This window comes from Oncorhynchus mykiss, chromosome 4, assembly GCF_013265735.2.
Source record: "Oncorhynchus mykiss isolate Arlee chromosome 4, USDA_OmykA_1.1, whole genome shotgun sequence".
Classification (NCBI taxonomy): Eukaryota; Metazoa; Chordata; class Actinopteri; order Salmoniformes; family Salmonidae; genus Oncorhynchus; species Oncorhynchus mykiss.
The window spans coordinates 20,622,587-20,637,364 of NC_048568.1; the positions used below are offsets into that span (position 1 = coordinate 20,622,587).

A 14,778-nucleotide genomic window follows, 5' to 3' on the forward strand; every position below is an offset into this window, starting at 1 on the left:
TCTTTTCTTTCCCAACCCACTTTTAACCCTGGTGCTTATTTGAACTGTTCTCCGTGCGTGTTGTGTAGGAATGTTGTAGTATGCCAGGGAATGCAGTACGTGTCAGATAGCATTGCACATAAAAATAAAGAAAGATACGCTGTAGGGAATTAGTCTGATCCATGGCCGTGGACAGATGGAATGTCATGCCACTATAACCCAAGTTAATCAAATGTCTATGTTTGTAAAACGTACTCCCTTTATGAACATGCACCATACACTATCCCCTGGTATTAGGCTATTCCTATACAGTTGACCTCTGTTTTGTATGCTGTAACTACTCCCCATATATGATGGGTCATTGGGATATTGCACGACAGGTGCATTATCCCCCATTGACCTTTTCCAACCCTGTCTGTCTTTCTAGTGGTGTTGCGTAATAACCCCTTCCTGCTGCTCTCAACAGCATCCTGCCAAATGTAACCTCTGACATTCTTATATTAGATATCACTGCTGCCCCTTGTATATTTTTTTATCATGGTGTTTAAAGGCTTGTGCAGTGGTCTCCAGTAGCCTGTCAGCACGCCTGTCACAGTTTGACGATCATCTAGTTGGTGGAGCTACCGCCCCACCCCTCCCAGACTGCCCCTGGGTGGAGTATATGTTATTCTCTAGAGCACTCCTTATCTTAGCGCTGATATACACTACATTATACAGTAGACTCTCTGCTGTACTCTCTACTGTACCTACATCACTGTGGTGATCAGGGGATGTTATCCTATAGAGAAACTCCTGGGAATGGTCCTTTGAGCCTCGTACTCTAGTGGCCCAGCGCCTAATGAACAGTAGGACACTCCTCACTCCTGCTCTCTTTAATTAACTCAGTGAGGGAGAGGGAGGAGGTGAGGGAGGAGGGTGTTGAGGTTAAGGGAGGGAGGGAGGAGGGGGTTGAGGGAGGGAGGGGAGAGGGAGGAGGTGAGGTAGGAGGGTGTTGAGGTTGAGGGAGGGAGGGAGGGGAGAGAAGAGGTGAGGGAGGGAGGGGAGTGGGAGGAGGGTGTTGAGGTTAAGGGTGGGAGGGGAGATGGAGGAGTTGAGGGAGGAGGGTGTTGAGGTTAAGGGAGGGAGGGGAGAGGGAGGAGGTGAGGGAGGAGGGTGTTGAGGTTAAGGGAGGGAGGGGAGAGGGAGGAGGTGAGGGAGGAGGGTGTTGAGGTTGAGGGAGGGAGGGGAGAGGGAGGAGGGTGTTGAGGTTAAGGGTGGGAGGGGAGAGGGAGGAGGTGAGGGAGGAGGGTATTGAGGTTAAGGGAGGGAGGGGAGAGGGAGATGAGGACTAAACTGGAACAGTAGTCCTCTGCTCTCAATACTCCCTTTCTTACTATAATGAGGCTGTCATAATGAAGTACTCCAGGAGAGAGGAGTTGGGCCTTCCTCTGGGAGCCTGCTGGGCACAGCTACGGTTCGGTGACAGTGCAGTGTGATATGAGGACACCTTGTAGAGTGAGACTGGTGAATATGTAGAATGGGGTCAGTGATACTGGGGTAGGCCTGAGGGAAGCCTTGCTGAGGCGACAGCGAGTGAAAGCCTTCTCAGCCTCCTCCACACTGGTCCTGGGAGAGAGAGGATATCCACCAGCTGACTCTGACTTCCTCTCTTCCTCTGGCTAATCCAGCCTACAGAATGGATTGGAGCCGCGGCCTGTAATACTGTCCCTGTAATACTGTCCCTGTAAAAGACTGGTGAATATGTAGAATGGGGTCAGTGTTACAGGGACAGTATTACAGGGACAGTATTACAGGGACAGTATTACAGGGACAGTATTACAGGGACAGTTTTACAGGGACAGTTTTACAGGGACAGTATTATTGTCCCTGTAATACTGTCCCTGTAATACTGTCCCTGTAATACTGTCCCTGTAATGCTGTCTCTGTAAAACTAGCTAAGGCTTTAGTCTTAAGTAACATTCAAATCAATCTCATGTGGTTTCTAAACTATGTATGTTAATGATGGATTATATGTCACTGGTGATATTAGTCAATGGTCATCATTTCAGTCAATGTAAGGCATTTCAAGGCTTTTTAGAGCTCCATCAGGAAAAGAGGTTTGCCTTCCATTAAATCCCCTGCCTTAGGTCACTGGAGTCCATTAAGTCATTGTGGATTGATTGATCCTGCAGTTCCCTGAGTTGGCACATTGAGGGTTTATTGATGTCCAGCTTCCACTCTGACTGGTCTCACTGCTTCTCTCAGCACATAGTGTAGAACAGATTCAGCTACAGATGAGTCCTATTCTACTGGGTATCGCTGTGTGGAAAATGTGCTGCATGAGTAGTTCAGGTGCAGGCGGGCGGGGAGGGGGGGCTTTTTTTCATAAACAGGTGTATCGTAGGTTGTTTACACCCCAGGTGATCTGACATCATTCTCCTCCAGGCCTATAATGGACATGGAAGCGATTAGTTCCCATCATGTTCCTCTCTGAAGGGTGTGTGGAGACTTGATGTTGCCTTACCAGGGGATGCAGAGCCAGAGATGTAGGAGGGGTTCAATGACAAGCTGGCTAGTAACAGGTGGTGACAGGTGGGATTCAGGGGGCGTACCTGGAGGGAGGGAGGGAGGGGGCGGGTGTCTGTTTGTGACATCATCATTGCAGAACAAGTGTGTGTGTGTGTGTGTTTAGCTAGGTCCAGGCCAGATGGAGAGAAGGGGAGATGTGACGTCACACCAGATAGGACCCACGTTGAGCTGGTGATTCAACCCGAACTGGGTTATGTTTACAGCAACAAGAGAGGGGAGGGAACAATTGTCTGAGGGAAAAGGGCATGCGTACCGTTCGTTTAAGCAATAAGACCCGAGGAGCTGTGGTATATGGCCAATATACCACGGCTAAGGGCTGTTCTTATGTATGACGCATGGCAGAGTGCCTGGATACAGCCCTTAGCCGTGGTATATTGGCCATATACCACAAACCCCAGAGGTGCCTTATTGCTATTATAAACTGGTTACCAATGTAATTAGAACAGTTTTGTCATACTGTCTGATATACCATGGCTGTCAGCCAATCAGCATTCAGGGCTCGAACCACCCTGTTTATAAATAGAAATAAAACACCCCAGATTATTTTGTCATGCCAGTGGAGTTCTTTCCTTGACATTTGGTCAAGACAGGTAAGGGAATCAGGTTGGCACATACTGTACACTGAGTGTACAAAACACCTGCTATTTTTAAGCCTTGAGACAATTGAGACATTAATTGTGTATGTGTGTCATTCAGAGGGTGAATGGGCAGGACAAAAGATTTAAGTGCCATTGAACGGGTTATGGTAGTAGGTGCCAGGCGCACCGGTTTGTGTCAAGAACTGCAACGCTGCTGGGTTTTTCACGCTCAACAGTTTCCCGTGTGTTTAAAGAATGGTCCACCACCCAAAGGACATCCGGCTAACTGTGGGAAGCTTTGGTGTCAACATGAGCCAGCATCTCTGACACCTTGTAGAGTCCATGCTCCGACGTGTTGAGGCTGTTCTGAGGGCAAAACTCAACATTAGGAAAGTGTTCCTGAGGTTTTATACACTCAGTGTATGATCCAAATTGTAACCAAATCCAAGATGTTTCAACCCCCCCCCCCAACCCCCACATCATTGACATTACACACACTCCCTGATATCTGCGTCATCCGTCTGTCGTCTCCACACCTCAACACTGAGCTGTAGCGGTCTGTATGTACAGTAGATTATTAGGGGTCTCCAGTATCATTATGACATTCTGGGTAATGTTGGACAGAGGCCTGGCTGAGGCAGATGAAGCCCCACAGAATGGCAAGGTACATCAGTCACAGCCTCCATGGCAGAGATATGAGGAGAGAGAGAACAGTCTGAAATGGTTTGGAGCCTGACTCTACTACAACACAGTTAGCTACAGTAGACTATGCCAGGAGGCAGCCTGCCTCACCTTTTATTGGAGAATGCTCCCCTCTAGTGGTGAGATACAGTGAGCTCCAAAAGTATTGGGACAGTGATACATTTGCTGTTGTTTTGGCTCTGTACTCCAGCACTTTGGATTTCAAATGATACAATGAGGTTAAATTGCAGCTTTAATTTGAGGGTATTGCCATATCGGGTGAACCTTTTAGAAATTACAACACTTTTTGTACACAGTCTCCACATTTTAGGGAACCAAAAGTATTGGGACAAATTCACTTATGTATTAAAGTAGTAAACAGTTTTTAGTCTCATATTCCTTGCATGCAATGATTACATCAAGCTTGTGACTGAAGGAATGAATACAATTTTATTTTCGTGTCAAATCTCCAGTTGGCAATCCATCCCCAATGGGATTAATTGACAAATAAACAAACATTACAATAATTCACTGTGATAATTCTTCTTCCGGTGTTCTCTGCAGTACGCATCGCATAAAGAGTGAAACAATTTAAGCTAAAAAATCAATACATAATAGTAAATAAGGTTATCCAAACAATAATATTCCTAGAACAGTAAAACATTTACATACATGCATGCATACATACATACATACATACATACATACATACAGTACCAGTCAAAAGTTTGGACACACCTACTCATTCCATGGTTTTTCTTTATTTTATAAAGCCTATACACTATCTATGTACATACATTCCATTTACCACATAGACGCTAAATATTTTCTTATTTAGTTATAGGTAGCCCTTTTATATTCTGCAATATTCTGCAAACGGAAATACACAATGGACAAAAAAACATTTCAGTTTCTCCTCCTCGCTCAGCCACATAATGCCAGGGAATATCTGGTGTGCTTTCTGGAATAACAGCAAGCATATACCGTGGTAGGAAGGGGAAAGAGGATCAAGTTAGTTTCATTCTCTATTTCTTAGAGGTCACAATTTTTTAAAATGTAACCTTCATTTAACTAGGCAAGTCACTTAAGAACATATCCTTATTTACAATGACGGCCTACCCCGGCCAAACTCGGACGATGCTGGTCCAATTGTGCGCCACTCTATGGGACTCCCAGTCACAGGCGGATGTGATACAGCCTGGATACGAACCAGGGACTGTAGTGACCTCTCTTGCACTGAGATGCAGTGCCTTAGCCCAATAGATACATAGTCTTTCCTCTCCCATTTAACCACAATACTGTTTCAATACGCAGAGGCAATATCCCTGATCTGTTTCAATACGCAGAGGCAATATCCCTGATCTGACCTGTTTCAATATGCAGAGGCAATATCCCTGATCTGTTTCAATACGCAGAGGCAATATCCCTGATCTGACCTGTTTCAATCCACAGAGGCAATATCCCTGATCTGATCTGTTTCAATACGCAGAGGCAATATCCCTGATCTGACCTGTTTCAATACGCAGAGGCAATATCCCTGATCTGATCTGTTTCAATACGCAGAGGCAATATCCCTGATCTGATCTGTTTCAATATGCAGAGGCAATATCCCTGATCTGTTTCAATATGCAGAGGCAATATCCCTGATCTGATCTGTTTCAATACGCAGAGGCAATATCCCTGATCTGATCTGTTTCAATATGCAGAGGCAATATCCCTGATCTGTTTCAATATGCAGAGGCAATATCCCTGATCTGATATGTTTCAATACGCAGAGGCAATATCCCTGATCTGTTTCAATACGCAGAGGCAATATCCCTGATCTGTTTCAATACGCAGAGGCAATATCCCTGATCTGTTTCAATACGCAGAGGCAATATCCCTGATCTGTTTCAATACGCAGAGGCAATATCCCTGATCTGTTTCAATACGCAGAGGCAATATCCCTGATCTGTTTCAATACGCAGAGGCAATATCCCTGATCTGTTTCAATACGCAGAGGCAATATCCCTGATCTGACCTGTTTCAATATGCAGAGGCAATATCCCTGATCTGTTTCAATACGCAGAGGCAATATCCCTGATCTGACCTGTTTCAATCCACAGAGGCAATATCCCTGATCTGATCTGTTTCAATACGCAGAGGCAATATCCCTGATCTGACCTGTTTCAATACGCAGAGGCAATATCCCTGATCTGATCTGTTTCAATACGCAGAGGCAATATCCCTGATCTGATCTGTTTCAATATGCAGAGGCAATATCCCTGATCTGTTTCAATATGCAGAGGCAATATCCCTGATCTGATCTGTTTCAATACGCAGAGGCAATATCCCTGATCTGATCTGTTTCAATATGCAGAGGCAATATCCCTGATCTGTTTCAATATGCAGAGGCAATATCCCTGATCTGATATGTTTCAATACGCAGAGGCAATATCCCTGATCTGTTTCAATACGCAGAGGCAATATCCCTGATCTGTTTCAATACGCAGAGGCAATATCCCTGATCTGTTTCAATACGCAGAGGCAATATCCCTGATCTGTTTCAATACGCAGAGGCAATATCCCTGATCTGTTTCAATACGCAGAGGCAATATCCCTGATCTGTTTCAATACGCAGAGGCAATATCCCTGATCTGTTTCAATATGCAGAGGCAATATCCCTGATCTGTTTCAATACGCAGAGGCAATATCCCTGATCTGATCTGTTTCAATACGCAGAGGCAATATCCCTGATCTGACCTGTTTCAATACGCAGAGGCAATATCGCTGATCTGTTTCAATACGCAGAGGCAATATCCCTGATCTGTTTCAATACGCAGAGGCAATATCCCTGATCGGTTTCAATATGCAGAGGCAATATCCCTGATCTGTTTCAATACGCAGAGGCAATATCTCTGATCTGATCTGTTTCAATACGCAGAGGCAATATCCCTGATCTGACCTGTTTCAATACGCAGAGGCAATATCGCTGATCTGTTTCAATACGCAGAGGCAATATCCCTGATCTGTTTCAATACGCAGAGGCAATATCCCTGATCTATTTCAATATGCAGAGGCAATATCCCTGATCTTTTTCAATATGCAGAGGTAATATCCCTGATCTGTTTCAATATGCAGAGGCAATATCCCTGATCTGTTTCAATACGCAGAGGCAATATCCCTGATCTGACCTGCTTCAATACGCAGAGGCAATATCCCTGATCTGACCTGCTTCAATACGCAGAGGCAATATCCCTGATCTGACCTGCTTCAATACGCAGAGGCAATATCCCTGATCTGACCTGTTTAAATACGCAGAGGCAATATCCCTGATCTGATCTGTTTCAATACGCAGAGGCAATATCCCTGATCTGATCTGTTTCAATACGCAGAGGCAATATCCCTGATCTGACCTGTTTCAATACGCAGAGGCAATATCGCTGATCTGTTTCAATATGCAGAGGCAATATCCCTGATCTGTTTCAATACGCAGAGCCAATATCCCTGATCTGATCTGTTTCAATACGCAGAGGCAATATCCCTGATCTGACCTGTTTCAATACGCAGAGGCAATATCGCTGATCTGTTTCAATACGCAGAGGCAATATCCCTGATCTGTTTCAATACGCAGAGGCAATATCCCTGATCGGTTTCAATATGCAGAGGCAATATCCCTGATCTGTTTCAATACGCAGAGGCAATATCCCTGATCTGACCTGCTTCAATAAGCAGAGGCAATATCCCTGATCTGACCTGTTTCAATACGCAGAGGCAATATCCCTGATCTGTTTCAATATGCAGAGGCAATATCCCTGATCTGACCTGCTTCAATACGCAGAGGCAATATCCCTGATCTGATCTGTTTCAATACGCAGAGGCAATATCCCTGATCTGACCTGTTTCAATACGCAGAGGCAATATCCCTGATCTGACCTGTTTCAATTCGCAGAGGCAATATCCCTGATCTGTTTCAATACGCAGAGGCAATATCCCTGATCTGACCTGCTTCAATAAGCAGAGGCAATATCCCTGATCTGACCTGTTTCAATACGCAGAGGCAATATCCCTGATCTGTTTCAATACGCAGAGGCAATATCCCTGATCTGTTTCAATACGCAGAGGCAATATCCCTGATCTGTTTCAATACGCAGAGGCAATATCCCTGATCTGTTTCAATACGCAGAGGCAATATCCCTGATCTTTTTCAATATGCAGAGGTAATATCCCTGATCTGTTTCAATATGCAGAGGCAATATCCCTGATCTGTTTCAATACGCAGAGGCAATATCCCTGATCTGACCTGCTTCAATACGCAGAGGCAATATCCCTGATCTGACCTGCTTCAATACGCAGAGGCAATATCCCTGATCTGACCCTGCTTCAATACGCAGAGGCAATATCCCTGATCTGATCTGTTTCAATACGCAGAGGCAATATCCCTGATCTGACCTGTTTAAATACGCAGAGGCAATATCCCTGATCTGATCTGTTTCAATACGCAGAGGCAATATCCCTGATCTGATCTGTTTCAATACGCAGAGGCAATATCCCTGATCTGACCTGTTTCAATACGCAGAGGCAATATCGCTGATCTGTTTCAATACGCAGAGGCAATATCCCTGATCTGTTTCAATACGCAGAGGCAATATCCCTGATCGGTTTCAATATGCAGAGGCAATATCCCTGATCTGTTTCAATACGCAGAGGCAATATTCCTGATCTGACCTGCTTCAATAAGCAGAGGCAATATCCCTGATCTGACCTGTTTCAATACGCAGAGGCAATATCCCTGATCTGTTTCAATATGCAGAGGCAATATCCCTGATCTGACCTGCTTCAATACGAAGAGGCAATATCCCTGATCTGATCTGTTTCAATACGCAGAGGCAATATCCCTGATCTGACCTGTTTCAATACGCAGAGGCAATATCCCTGATCTGACCTGTTTCAATTCGCAGAGGCAATATCCCTGATCTGTTTCAATACGCAGAGGCAATATCCCTGATCTGTTTCAATACGCAGAGGCAATATCCCTGATCTGTTTCAATACGCAGAGGCAATATCCCTGATCTGTTTCAATACGCAGAGGCAATATCCCTGATCTGTTTCAATACGCAGAGGCAATATCCCTGATCTATTTCAATATGCAGAGGCAATATCCCTGATCTTTTTCAATATGCAGAGGTAATATCCCTGATCTGTTTCAATATGCAGAGGCAATATCCCTGATCTGTTTCAATACGCAGAGGCAATATCCCTGATCTGACCTGCTTCAATACGCAGAGGCAATATCCCTTATCTGACCTGCTTCAATACGCAGAGGCAATATCCCTGATCTGATCTGTTTCAATACGCAGAGGCAATATCCCTGATCTCACCTGTTTAAATACGCAGAGGCAATATCCCTGATCTGATCTGTTTCAATACGCAGAGGCAATATCCCTGATCTGATCTGTTTCAATACGCAGAGGCAATATCCCTGATCTGATCTGTTTCAATACGCAGAGGCAATATCCCTGATCTGATCTGTTTCAATATGCTGAGGCAATATCCCTGATCTGACCTGTTTCAATACGCAGAGGCAATATCGCTGATCTGTTTCAATACGCAGAGGCAATATCCCTGATCTGTTTCAATACGCAGAGGCAATATCCCTGATCGGTTTCAATATGCAGAGGCAATATCCCTGATCTGTTTCAATACGCAGAGGCAATATCCCTGATCTGACCTGCTTCAATAAGCAGAGGCAATATCCCTGATCTGACCTGTTTCAATACGCAGAGGCAATATCGCTGATCTGTTTCAATACGCAGAGGCAATATCCCTGATCTGTTTCAATACGCAGAGGCAATATCCCTGATCGGTTTCAATATGCAGAGGCAATATCCCTGATCTGTTTCAATACGCAGAGGCAATATCCCTGATCTGACCTGCTTCAATAAGCAGAGGCAATATCCCTGATCTGACCTGTTTCAATACGCAGAGGCAATATCCCTGATTTGTTTCAATATGCTGAGGCAATATCCCTGATCTGACCTGCTTCAATACGCAGAGGCAATATCCCTGATCTGATCTGTTTCAATATGCAGAGGCAATATCCCTGATCTGACCTGTTTCAATACGCAGAGGCAATATCCCTGATCTGACCTGTTTCAATTCCAGAGGCAATATCCCTGATCTGACCTGTTTCAATACGCAGAGGCAATATCCCTGATCTGACCTGTTTCAATACGCAGAGGCAATATCCCTGATCTGTTTCAATATGCAGAGGCAATATCCCTGATCTGACCTGCTTCAATACGCAGAGGCAATATCCCTGATCTGACCTGCTTCAATACGCAGAGGCAATATCCCTGATCTTACCTGTTTCAATACGCAGAGGCAATATCCCTGATCTGACCTGTTTAAATACGCAGAGGCAATATCCCTGATCTGTTTCAATATGCAGAGGCAATATCCCTGATCTGTTTCAATACGCAGAGGCAATATCCCTGATCTGACCTGCTTCAATACGCAGAGGCAATATCCCTGATCTGACCTGTTTCAATTCCAGAGGCAATATCCCTGATCTGTTTCAATACGCAGAGGCAATATCCCTGATCTGACTTGTTTCAATACGCAGAGGCAATATCCCTGATCTGTTTCAATACGCAGAGGCAATATCCCTGATCTGACCTGCTTCAATACGCAGAGGCAATATCCCTGATCTGACCTGCTTCAATACGCAGAGGCAATATCCCTGATCTTACCTGTGCACATAGCGACTTTTTGCATTTGCTGTTTGTTTTGTTTGTTTTGGTTGTGTTTCAGATCATTTCGTGGCCAATACAAATGAATGGTAAATCATGTATTGCATCATTTTGGAGTCACTTTTATTGTGAATAAGAATATAATTTGTTTCTAAACACTTCTACATTGATGTGGATGGTCCTGAATGAGTCGTGAATAATAATGATGAGTGAGAAAGTTACAGACGCACAAACATCATACCCCCAAGACATGCTAACCTCTCACCATTATAATAACAGGGGAGGTTAGTGAATTTATCCATTCTAACACGGGGGGGGGGGGACTATGCACAAAAAGTGGTGTAATTTCTAAATAGTTCACCTGATATGAATGTCAATATCCTCAAATCATAGCTGACATTCTGCACTTACTTCATAGTCATTGTATCGTTTCAAAAGTGCTGGAGTCCAGAGCCAAAACAACAACACACGTGTCACTGTCTCAATACATTTTGGAGCACACTGTCTGTACCTGTAGAAACGCATCATTCCCAATCATGAGTTCATATCAGACCTCTGCAGCTATGTGTTTTGTTGGTCTGAACAAGCTGATATTGAATGTGTTTACGTACAGTGTTCTTGGGGATTGTTATGCAGACCATAAGTACGCGCTGGATACAGATGACTTGGTCTATTGTTATTTCCTACAGATTCTCTCCTTATCAGTACAGAAAGAGAGGCTGTAGCCAGAAGCAGACTGGCTACGTTGTTGTGTTTAGCAACAGAAACGTGCAGAGCTAGCTGTGATTGCGTAACGGCTTGTCTTGTACAGTAATTACATAATGACAACAAGCTTATATAATGATAACAAGAAGGCCTGTCCGAGTGAAAGCGCTGCCTGTGGGTCTGCATGGTGCGTTAGGCCAGCGTGGAAAACCAGGTCAAAGCCTCGTCGGCTCATCTTCTCCACTCTGTTTTTTTCCCCATCTTTGGTCTCTCTGTTCTTCTTCTCCTCCCTTTGCTCATCTCTCCCTCTTTCCTACACTATATGAGCTCCTTTCCTATCGCTCCTCATCAAACCTGTTCTCTTCCTCCCTCTCGTATCTCCTCTTTCCTCACCCCTCTGGTGTCTTCTCTCTCCTCCTCACCTCCTCTTCTCTCCTCTCTTCCCTTGGCAGGCAGCTGCTGGAGCTGCAGCGGCTGAAGGAGGTGGAGCGGGAGCGACTGGAGCGGGAGCGTCAGGAGAGGGAACGGCTGGAGCGTGAGATGCAGGAGAGGGAGCGTGAACGTGAACGCCAGGACCGGGAGCGCCAGGACCGGGAGCGCCAGGACCGGGAGCGCCAGGAGCGCTCCGAGAGGGAGCGCTCCGAGAGGGAGCGCTCCGAGAGGGAGCGCTCCGAGAGGGAGCGCTCCGAGAGGGAGCGCTCAGAGAGGGAGCGCACTGAACGGGATCGCCTGGAGCGCGAGCGTCAGGAGAAGGAGAGAGAGCAGCTGGAGAGAGAGAGGGCGGAGAGAGAGAGGGAGCTGATGGAGAGAGAGAAGCAGGAGAGGGAGAGGATGGAGAACGAGACGCGGCAGGAGCAGCAGTTGGACAGCGAGCAGTTGGACTGGGAGAGAGGGAGACACATCTCCAACGCCAGTGAGTAGCCAAGGCTTTTTATTTACAACCTACACACACCTAAAACACACTCACACACATGCATGCACATACTTACACATTTACACACACCAACACACATCTGATGTCCAGGACAGAGCATGGTAGTACAATAGACACTGAAGTCACAGGACCGAACAAGATGAAAGATCAGAATAGTAACCAACAGGTGAGTGGGTTTAGCTTTCACTTCCTTTAGCAGTAGATCTTCCAAAGAGCCGTCTTGGGTGTAAAATCCCAGCGTGGCATTTAACTGGAGTCTGAAGCGAACGTTGACTATACTCAACCATCCCTGGCCTCTCGTTACTTAATGTGACTTGTAGCCAGGCTCCTCTCCAATCTCTCTCTGCCCATATGGACGGGCACGGGGAACAGCTTGAGTGGCCCTAGGGCATGGGGGGAGTGTTTGTGTTGTCTCAGCGAGCAGACAAACACGGGCACACACACACACACTCCCCCCTCTCTTCCTACTTATGTTTGACCAGGGATGGCTATGTCTACTATATGTGTTGGTGGATAGTAGGCTACCCTAGCCAGCCTGCCCAGCAAAGCATAGGCAGGTGAGGGACTCAGGTTCTAGGAGTTGGTTGGGGGAGGATCAAGGATGAGAGATGGTCATTGCTGCCAGTGTTGGCATGGTTCAGTGCCACACTCATCACATTAGCTGGGCTAGATTCTCCATGTTAGTCAGAGGCTAAAAATACATAAACAAGGCTAACATGCTGCCTGCCTACCCAGGGGGAGGGGCCATCATATTAACATTACCATGAACATGTCTAAGGCATTATGGTGTCGAGTAGATTTCATTTTTACTCTGGCATTTTGTGCAATAAATGTGTACACGACACAATTTCCACAGGACATGACAAGACAAACACCATCATTAATGTTGCACTGCATGTTAACATTTGGGGTGCTTTTGAAGTGTGCGAATGCACTTTTCATATGCTTCTTGTTGTCTTTCCTGCAGGAAAAACATACATGTGTGCTATTGGCCTACTGTACATAGCCTCGCAAAAACTTTGGGTTGGATTTCCAATTCCATTCATAGTATGTGTAGTATCCCATTGGATGTCTGTGGAAGTCATGCTGTGTGTTGATCACCATGCTCCTCTAACTGAACACTGAAACCAACTCGGTGTTGTGGAGGTGGGGTCTGCTAGTAGGGCATGTGCGGATTGGCTTCTTGATGTGTCTGTAACTCTGTAGAGTCTGTCTCATGTCACATTAGAAACAACAAGGAGTTCCTTGTGCGTCGACCTCATTAATCCAGCCATTCCTAACGGTCTGATGGAAATCCCTGCTAAAAAGTGGTGGTTTTAAGCCCGCCCCTCACTGGTCTCCCTCTTCTTTAGGCCACTCTAGTTAGTGTGTATGTCCATTTTGGGCTTTAGTAAGAGGTGTGTGTGTGTGTCGTTATGGGTTACTACTCTGGGATCACAGAGCAAAGCTGGGGCCTGCCTGTGGCCACTAACCACCCAGAGAGGGGGAGGAAAAGGGGAACAAGAGGGAAGGGGAATGGAGAAATGAGAAGAGGGAGAGAGGCAGAGAGAGTGGGGGGGGGGGATTGGGAGAAGAGTTAGTCTTCTGTTTGGAGCAACAGAAGGAGGAGAGGCGTGGTAGAGAGATGGGGTGGGAGAATCATACATGAGCAATGTTTCCAGTTAGTGGAGTTGTATCAGAAACACAATGAGCATTCAGAATGACTCAACAACAGCCAATCAGGACATGGTCTGTAAGAAAGTGACATGACATAGAGTGAAGTGGTTTGGAATGGAGGGCAAGAATGTTGGTGTGTGTGTGTGTGTGTGTTCACCACATGAGTATATGTGAACGAGTGTGTCTATATGCTGTAATCTGTAAAGGTGTGCCTAGTGCATTTCTCAGCAAGAGCCCAGGCTTCCCATACGGCGTAGGTGGGTGTGTGTGTGCGCGCGCGTGCACGTGCACGTGCGCAGCCTACCACTGAGGGTCAGTGGAGCAGAATGAGGCTGACACAAAGGGTTAGCAGCATTAGCCCTCAGTAAACATATGGCGGGAGCGGCCTCAGCTCTAGGCTCCCTCTAGGCTCACTCTAGGCTCCCTCTAGGCTCACTCTAGGCTAACACTAGGCTCACTCTAGGCTAACACTAGGCTCACTCTAGGCTCACTCTAGGCTAACTCTAGGCTCACTCTAGGCTAACACTAGGCTAACACTAGGCTCACTCTAGGCTAACACTAGGCTCACTCTAGGCTAACTCTGGGCTAACACTAGACTCACTCTAGGCTAACACTAGGCTCACTCTAGGCTCACTCTAGGCTCACTCTAGGCTAACATTAGGCTAACACTAGGCTCACTCTAGGCTCACTCTAGGCTAACACTAGGCTAACACTAGGCTAACTCTAGGCTCACTCTAGGCTAACACTAGGCTAACTCTAGGCTCACTCTAGGCTCACACTAGGCAACTCTAGGATCACTCTAGGCTAACTCTAGGCTCACTCTAAGCTCACTCTAGGCTTACTCTAGGCTCACTCTAGGGCTATGCTGGCTGGGGCCCCACAACAAAACAGAGCATGGATAATTTGGAGCATGCAGTCAAACTCTGGCAACGTGACCACCCAGTGA

General features: G+C 46.0%; 1 protein-coding gene across 8 annotated transcripts in view; it reads left to right on the forward strand.

Annotated features, from left to right (window-relative positions):
- Nucleotides 1-14,778, forward strand: part of LOC110521055 (protein enabled homolog) — a 158,391-nt gene that overhangs the window by 129,089 nt on the left and 14,524 nt on the right. For 7 of the 8 annotated variants that reach the window (XM_036975862.1, XM_036975860.1, XM_036975861.1 and 4 more), the window contains one exon: nucleotides 11,695-12,155. In XM_036975862.1, the coding sequence (XP_036831757.1) occupies nucleotides 11,695-12,155 (461 nt within the window). The remainder of the gene's footprint in view (nucleotides 1-11,694; nucleotides 12,156-14,778) is intronic. The other variant, XM_036975859.1, reaches the window with a different exon arrangement.